Source organism: Ylistrum balloti, unplaced genomic scaffold, assembly GCF_031769215.1.
Source record: "Ylistrum balloti isolate Yb309-2 unplaced genomic scaffold, AGI_CSIRO_Ybal_v1 Utg369772, whole genome shotgun sequence".
In the NCBI taxonomy this organism is placed as follows: Eukaryota; Metazoa; Mollusca; class Bivalvia; order Pectinida; family Pectinidae; genus Ylistrum; species Ylistrum balloti.
The window spans coordinates 1,480,667-1,489,327 of record NW_026781965.1 but is presented as its reverse complement, the minus strand read 5'-3'; the positions used below and the strand labels follow the sequence as shown (position 1 = coordinate 1,489,327).

The 8,661-nt window shown below is 32.6% G+C and overlaps 1 protein-coding gene across 1 annotated transcript; it reads left to right on the top strand.

Moving 5' to 3' along the window:
• Positions 1-450: 450 nt before the first annotated feature.
• LOC132543942 (testis-expressed protein 47-like) lies at positions 451-8,413 on the top strand. The gene is made up of 9 exons (XM_060207495.1): positions 451-654; positions 781-853; positions 1,199-1,305; positions 1,560-1,664; positions 2,247-2,405; positions 2,854-2,917; positions 4,033-4,134; positions 4,433-4,435; positions 8,142-8,413. The coding sequence occupies exons 1-9, from the start codon at positions 451-453 to the stop codon at positions 8,183-8,185; spliced, it is 861 nt and encodes a 286-aa protein (XP_060063478.1). The 3' UTR covers positions 8,186-8,413.
• Positions 8,414-8,661: the final 248 nt, after the last annotated feature.

The window sequence follows — 8,661 nt, the reverse complement described above, 5'->3', positions numbered from 1 at the left end:
TTAGTCTTTTGTTGAATATATCTAAATCAAACATTTGCCTTCCAGTGTATACTGTGTATGTGGAGGGAGGGGAAGTTGGTCCAAGGTTTCTATTGACACAATCTAACAGTCTTTGTAACATGCTGATTACATACAGAGTTCCCATGACATCAACATTGCTTTAATACGCCTTGTGGGGACATTATACGCATGCACGATAGTAAACTATGCGATGTGGTGATTGTGTTCTTATGTTCTAGGTACACTTGACTGTACAGTATTTCATTACGATATGTGATATTTACTACAGGAATTATACTGGCGCTGTTTGTTTGATAGGTGTGAAAGATATTGTTATCATTATTTTTGGATCACTGGAAACATTTCCTTTTGTGTTTCTAACTTCCAAATCCAGTCACACAAACATCTGTTCCAGCTCTTTATTGGAATAATATACATTGGTATTAACTGATGGCTGAACAAGGTGTTGCTGGAGATGTAGGTGAGGATGTAGAGGTTGAGCAATCTGATGGACAAGGACCATCCTCACCTAAGCCAGATAAGAGAAATATCACCAAAAAAGGCAAGAAGAAGAAGGCCGATGACAGAATCAAATTTGATTGGCCTAAAAGGAACTACTTTGAAATTACATGTGAAATTCCCACCATGGGTTTGGTAATTGTCGCCCTTAGGAAATGACTATAGCGTCAGAAACTAGTCATTGTGTGTGTATTGTGTTTGACATTTTGTGCTTGTTTTGTTGAGAACAATTGAAATGCATTTTCTGTTTTTCATTTTCAGAAAAATTTGATTCATCGTTTTGTGTATATCGCCAAACTGAAACAAGGCATCGAAGACAGAACAGAGATTGGAAGTAAATATATTTTGTAAAAAGTTATTGAATGACATTGTAGTTACATACCATAACCATCGTATCAGACCGCAATTTGTTTTCAATTATGAGTCTGCACTCAAAACTAATCTTGGTAAATAAAAATCAGCACCAATATTATTGTAATATTATTTACCATTACAAAACCCATGTTGTTTTTGTTATACAAAAATCACTATTTGACAAAGAAAATCAACAGCCAGTGCACAAAACTTTATTAGTATTTTGTTTCTTGCTTACAAAAATATAGTCTTCAAATTTCAATCTAATTGGGTTAAGTTTTCACTTTAATTGATGTATTAATATCTCTTCATTTGCTGTTTTCAGATCATTATGAAAGATTTTTCAAAAATCTTCAGAATGTTCATCAGTCATCAGAAGTGGTCACAGGACTTTTGCTTGTCTACATGAAACATATAGTGCACATTGTTGAGGTTAGTGTGGTAATAGATATAATACTTAGTAAAACAAACACCGATTTTCATAGTCAAAATATGTTGACCAGTAATACATGACCTTTTACCTACAAGTTGTTTATCCTTAATATTCTTTTGCATCACATACATCATTCGTATGTGAAAGAAAAGCAGTTTATTTAAACATCACGTTGAAAAAGTTTTAAAATGACAATATTCTAAACATTCTATACATGATTTTCATTTTTAAAATTTTACGAAATTGGTTACAGACATCCACAGATCTAATAACAGAGACAGTGAGGGACCTACAATCGAATATCGACGACAGCAGTGGGTCTTTTGAGTCCAGCAAAATTCTCATCATCTCGCATGATATATCCTTTTACACTTTGACCAGCATTACTTTGAGGTCAAAGTCGTTTCAAGAGAAAAAAAGAAGTATGTAAGGTATTCATTCAGGAAAAAGATGTTGGACTATAACATCAAATGATTAGACTTCCTCATATATAACACAGTAGATATATTTCAATTATTTTCTTAGAATTGGGAGGAAATGTTAACATGGTTTGGTCTCATACATATTTGTTTGCACACATATGGCGAAAGAAATTCGTGTTCGTGGATTTTGCTATTGTTTATTTATTTTTATCTGATCGTATAGTTTACACACTGAATCAAAATGGCTTAATGACAGACTGTACGTTGAAAATTGTGAGGCTACAGTGGAGACTCTTTTTCGTTGCAAAATCGAAAAAATATGTGGTTCTCAAATTATTCGGTTATGTTTTGTACATATAGCGTATATTAAAATGGAATAATTATTTTCTACCTTAGAAATTTACGAATTTTTACAAAAGTTAAACAAAACACAATCAGCAACTTTATTAATAAATCAACTTTTTAAAATTAATAAAATCAAGTACCATGTATTTCTGTACGACCTTAACTATCCATACATCCCTCATCGACTTTATGGTCAGTGGAGCTTCCGCACCTTGGACATACAGGCTGCAAGAATAGAGAATTATGACAGCAATGAATCAACAGACAAGATTGTCATAGATCTTTTGACACAGTTACTCAAGCTGGGTAATCATCTAGCAAAGACACCGAAGGTACCAATGTTACCATAAGATCATGTACAAGTAAATACATATGTATGTTTGATGGTAGGCTCTGGGCAATGCTCCATTTATGTCATAAATGAAACTATACAAATACGTGTTACACTTAATTCAATTTGATTTAAATTCTGTTAAAACTAATATTAAATCAAGATTTGACAACTGACAGTAATGAAAGCTAGGTCTCATAAAGATAAAGTTTCTAAAGCGCATGAGTTTTTACATCAGATGTTTTGAACTGAACTACAGTATTTTAATCAATAATGAAGAAGAAATTACTTGACAATAAATTTGACATTCCAGATAAAATAAGTAATGAAAATAAAGTAGAAACTCCTTAAAATATAGTTAAATTGAAAATAAACATTAATGTAATGGGTAAAACAAGTTACCTGGTATGTATCTCTGAAGGAGAAAAGATCAATTTTGATATTTACAGTTGAATTTGAAGAACTTGATGGATAGTTTACACGAAAGAGTGCCAGAGCTGCTACCCCAGCAAGGTATTGAATACTTTATTTAAAGAGATGATAATCAATATACAGACATTTTCTTTGAGAGTGCAGGTGGTAGACATTACATATTTGAGGACTTCGCCGTAACCTGCATGCCAAGTTTTAATTAATTTACATGTATTAATCGAAAATTATCAAATGTATTGAATTTTGAGGTCCACCTACCTGTATGTTTTTTATATTTCTTTCGATCAATTTTGATATTGTTTGGTTTTTACGATTTAGAGCGGTAGTATCTTCACCAAGTCCAAGAGGAACGAAACAGCATCATGATGATGTTCAATTCATTATTTGGCTATATTATATATGTCAAGATTTCCCCTTGTTCAAGTCAATGTGTATCATACGGACTTCATGTTGCCTGACCTGTACCCCTGAATATATACGAACGTGTTTTAGAGGACAGTTTGCAATATTCCAATTCAGGCATTTTATCTATTAAAAAGTTTTGGAATTTTTGTACTCTGCTAAGACAATGAGCACACTTATAAATCATGATGTACCTGTCTGAATGTTCAATTTCAAGATTTTTTAAAGTATATACGAGGCAGTAAATGCTGGAACATATGTTAATTGTCATATAAACATTAATGACCTTTGATTTCGGTCTATATTGTGTGACAGCGACATTTTTTCTGATTGATTCTGATCTTGAGCTAAGGCCCATAATTGATATGTTTTGTATCTCCATTAACTTCGTGACTGTCCAAATCAAAACTGCTATATTATCCCTTTTACTTCTTATATGTACTTGAGGCTGTTCTAAAATTTTCTGATGTATGGAAATTACGAAATTTATTTAATTATGAATCTACTGCATCTTCTCGCCTAGATTTTGACTTTTCTTTCGATCACTTTGGATATTCCTTAGTCGTCTGCGAGGCTTCAAAATCTAGGCCCATAGCATCACTTACGAGTCATAGAAAGACGAAACAGCTGTGTGATGCAGTTTAATTAATTGTTTGGCTCTAATTTATCCTACTCTAAAGTATGAAAAGGCACTATTCGCGGTGCGAAGTTACCCATGGAACTGTGTAAACTTTACCAGTGTAAAGGTTTGTATAAAAATCTACTACTTTTATTTTTGATTTTTTATATGATAGGCGTGCTACATTACCTGTGTGAGGACAATGACCCCTGTCTGATCAGACCCCAGGACTACTTGGACATGTATGATAAACCCTTTGATGTGGTATTGGACAGTGGTAAGTTTTGATACCACACAAATTATCTAATTACACTGATTTCAGTTAACATTATTTTGATAATATTATTGACATTCAACTTGCTATCTTTTCCTAAATTATGTGTGCTTGCCACCATACGAAACATTCTAGTGACCTTTGTAATTTTATGTAAATGAAAAATACATGTTAGATATATTTAGTTGAAATTGCCTTTTCTATATTATTGCATCAGTGATGATAATATATTGTTTATTTTTTCATATTTCAACTTTGAATTTATTTCGTTTTTTCTTCTTTTTTCCCTTCGTGTTTAAAGAAGGTAACTATGCCATCATGCTACACAAATATATTGATCTCTGAATCCCTTTCACCTTTCCCTACTCTGCACTGGGTATCCCACCCTGAATATAACATATACTCCTTACAGTAAAGTAGTTAGTCAAACATATTTAGTAGTTTAGAATGCATGTCTCTGGTTAAGTAGGTAAGTGTATAGGTAAGTATGACTGTAAGATTCCATTTTAAGAAATTTTGCATTTCGAATTAAATACTAGAATGTACATGGCCATTTGGAATAATAAGTGTAAATGAAGGTAAAAACTATGAAAAAAAATCACCACTTTAGTTTCAAAAATATATTTTAAAATGAAAATATGATTTGGCTTGAAATGATTACAATTACGCGACCAGTAATCATATGATCTGCAAAATTGCAGAAAATTGAGAGCGAAATAACATAAATATGATCCACACTATGTTTTCATTTAGGAATCATTAATGGAAACCAAAATATAAATATCGAAAATACACTGTATCTAGAAATGTTTCAATGTCTGTAAATTACAACAAAAAATCTGACCAATGGAGGTTACGGAAAAATAACATAATGACTCCCTGCTCTAAAATTCGTCTTCAAGTATATATGATTTGTTCATATGTTTTTATGAACTAGTTATAAGTAAAATGGAAAAGTGAAAAAAAGACATGAAAAGAAAATAGAGCATATTCTTTATGTTTAACATTTCACAAATTCATCATCAGTAACATTAAGGTTTTATATTATGGTCACAAGCATGACTAACCTCACGTGCATGAAACACACGTTCACCTTCACATTTTCTTCCTCAAAAGGACAATCATTGTTTAAGCAGCCGAAAGTCCATTTTTCATGTCATTTGTTTCCAGCACATAGCACTTTCATGTATAATTAAATATGTACCACATGATTTATCACTGAAGCACTGAAAAATAACTCTTCATGTTATAGAGAATGTTCATGTTACATTGTAATATTTATATAATAATATAGTGATAAAATATATTGTTAATATTTTGAAAATTCAGTCGCCCAGATTGAAATGCGAAACATTTATGTTTATATCATGAAGGTTATCAAATCAGTATTTTGTTGTCGCATCCTTTTGATTTAGTTCGAAGCCCAGAAATCAGCCTAAGCGCCGAAGGCTGGAATTTGGTCAAGCGCTGATATCAAAGTCTTTATCTCTCGTCATAACTAATAATTTGACAATCTAGTTTTGAAATATTAACTTTACGATGAAGAACTGCGAGATGGGATATGTGCCTATATTACACGTATAAAGCGTAACAGTCCGATCATTACGATATAGTTTGTTATTTCTCTATCTGATTCTAGCTTTATACCTTATGGAGTGAAAAGGTTGACTCCGTAATTGTTACCTTAATAAACACAGATCGTAACTATACCCTTGAAAGAAATGGTAGGAGTAGTAAGCCCAAATAATCTTAGTTCTTGTTTGCTAGTTCATCCTTTTTTTTTACAAGATTACATACTCCAAGGTATAATGAAGTGATTCATTCAAGCTCTCATCGTTTATCTTTTTAACGTGTTTTGATATTTTAAGCTATGACCGTATGTTTCCTGTGTTATATAACTATATACATTGCTAATCATGGCAGTAAGCAATATCATCTTTCAACACTGAAACAACACAGAACATAAGACTGTGAACTAAACAATAACAAACAAGCTAGTTTACTGAGTTACTTGTGAACAGTTTAGTTGTTTTTCGCCAGACAGATTCTTACTGTAAACCTGCTAGTTTATGCATTATATTGTTGATTGAGAATTAGGTAATTAGACTTATACTAGTGCAAGTTACCTAAGAGCTGGAATATTTTTTTAAGATATCAATCGCTTGTATCCGTAGTTAAATGAGTATCCTAGATATTCTTCGGTAATATTTTCATGTAAGAGTGTACGATAATCACATCTGATAATGATTCGTTACAAATTATCATTTTTGGAGGCTTAACGAAGTTCTTCTAAATAAGAGAATACCCAAGATATATACTGTCCGTTCCTGTGTCATTAAGTTTTTTTATCAGCTAATCATTCCATCAAAACACATAATACTCTCCATTTTAAAAATAATATTCACTGTTAATTTCTTTTATGTAACGGTAGTCCCATAATCCCATATCGCTCCACCAGGTCTGTATAATTCATCTGTATCGTGGTTTGTTATTAATTGATGTTACAACTGTGTCCTTGGTCACGTAGTTCGATTAAATGAGGTAAGTCTTGCTTTTTAAAGGCTTGGTTGATGATCTCTTGTCCCCCTCGTTTTTATTTTGTATGATTTAAGTGATAGTATGTAATTTATCCTTATGTGGATACTTATCGAAAGACATTTGTATGATGTTCGCTTTTTTCTTTCTGAAGATGAATGCAAAAACCCATTTTCTCTCGTAGAATTATTGTTGAATTAAAAGTTTGTTTGCATTTATGGGTCTGATTTGACAATAGGAAACAGGAACATTGACGAGAACGCACGGCCTCCAGCTAATATGAATGCATGCTATTTTAAAAGAACGACGAAACGAAATCACAATAATGATCTCTGAAGTGTAAATGTGATTAGTTTTATGTGACACCAGTGTTTGTAAAGCTGTCCTGTTTTATCTAATGATCCAGCTGTATTGATCCTACCGTATTATATCAATCCTACTGGCTCGATCTGCTAATGACATCCATGCCGTTATTACTTACCTCGCATGATATAAACCATACATATAAAAGCGATTTTGGACAAGGTTATACGGTCAGTAGACGTTGTAATTACATTATCCTACCTGTGTTCAATATTATGTTTTTACCTGATTGGGATTACCTTTCTGTCATCACATGTTACCAAAATTGCGCATCAGCTGTTGATGGCATTGGTTTCAATGTATTCCTTCAGATGTAGATTTCAGTAGGTATGTTTACTGGTTTATCACGTGATTACCTTGTTTTAAAAAACCCGTGTTATGCCTCTGCGTATTATACATGTGTAACGTAATACGCATGTGTAATCAAACTAACTGTGATGTTAAGCTTACATAATGAAATGACATCACATATTTAAAGATTGTATTTGGGCATAACAACAGAGACCATAAACATACCGCCGAATTGACTCAAAGTACTTTGAAACCTCTTTTATTCACATATTTTTTTCCCGAATGATCATTCATGTGATAAAAAAAGCATCTTACACGAGTTTTCATTTAATATGTGTGATTTTTTATACTGGTCACGATGTTTTCGTTGTAGCTCGCTGAAGGATCACTAAAACTGAACATGTCAAAAATCACGTATCAAACGAAAACTCATGAAAGATCTTTTATGTATTATGTTATCTAAAGCTTAGTCAAAACCGGCACACTTGGCTATACACGTACCAAGTTATTGTAAACTGAAGACACATATTGATAAGTGTATTCAGTAATACATATGAAACAATTGATGGAGATATTGACCAAATTTTGTAACTACGGTATCAAGGTACAAACCGTACTTGTTAAGATCGGTTGATAAACAATTCTGAAACATTTGTTACACTCTGCTTGATGCTACAACAGAATTTCCCCTTAAATAAGTATTTGATCACATATAACAAAATACGCGGTGAGAATACCATCAGGGGAATTTTATTGTTTGCAATGTGACTTGAAGTCTTTGTTTAAACTTCGACTAACACAACATACCCGTCATGTTTCAGAATTGGTGTGGCCTTTGGCGACCAGACTATTCCCTTACAACTAGTAGATCAACCTAGCTTGATGTGAAGACTGTGATATGCAATAAATTACATTTGTGTATGTTTTTCCATGCGTCTCGTACCACTTTCTTACATGACTAGTGAAATGTTGTTCGGGAAAATGGAATTGAAAGAAAAAAGAAGGAATTGTAAACATACTTTTGAAGAGAGTGGAAAATCAGGACAAAAACAAAACAAAAATATTTAATTGTTTTTTCTTTGATAACATGCTATTAATGTCATTATTTCATTACTTGTACGTATCCATACTTGTCATTTTACAACTATTTAATTTCAGATGTACTTTTTATCATTAAAATTGAACATATATCTCGATTGTTTTGTTGATGATTTCATGTTATGATGCATATATATCACGTGGCTCCCACCGTCCGTCCGTCAGTCTGCCTGTCCACCCGTCCGTCTGCGATTCCGTAAAAAAAAAATTATGCACGAAATATTTCGTGAACCGACGGACAGA

Bases quoted from the DNA above. Each gene is read 5' to 3' on its own strand.
- LOC132543942 (XM_060207495.1), top strand. From the start codon at position 451: ATGGCTGAACAAGGTGTTGCTGGAGATGTAGGTGAGGATGTAGAGGTT. The intron at 1,665-2,246 runs ATATCCTTTTAC...AACTATCCATAC, and splicing joins TTCTCATCATCTCGCATGAT to ATCCCTCATCGACTTTATGG. The intron at 2,918-4,032 runs GTATTGAATACT...TTTATATGATAG, and splicing joins AGAGCTGCTACCCCAGCAAG to GCGTGCTACATTACCTGTGT.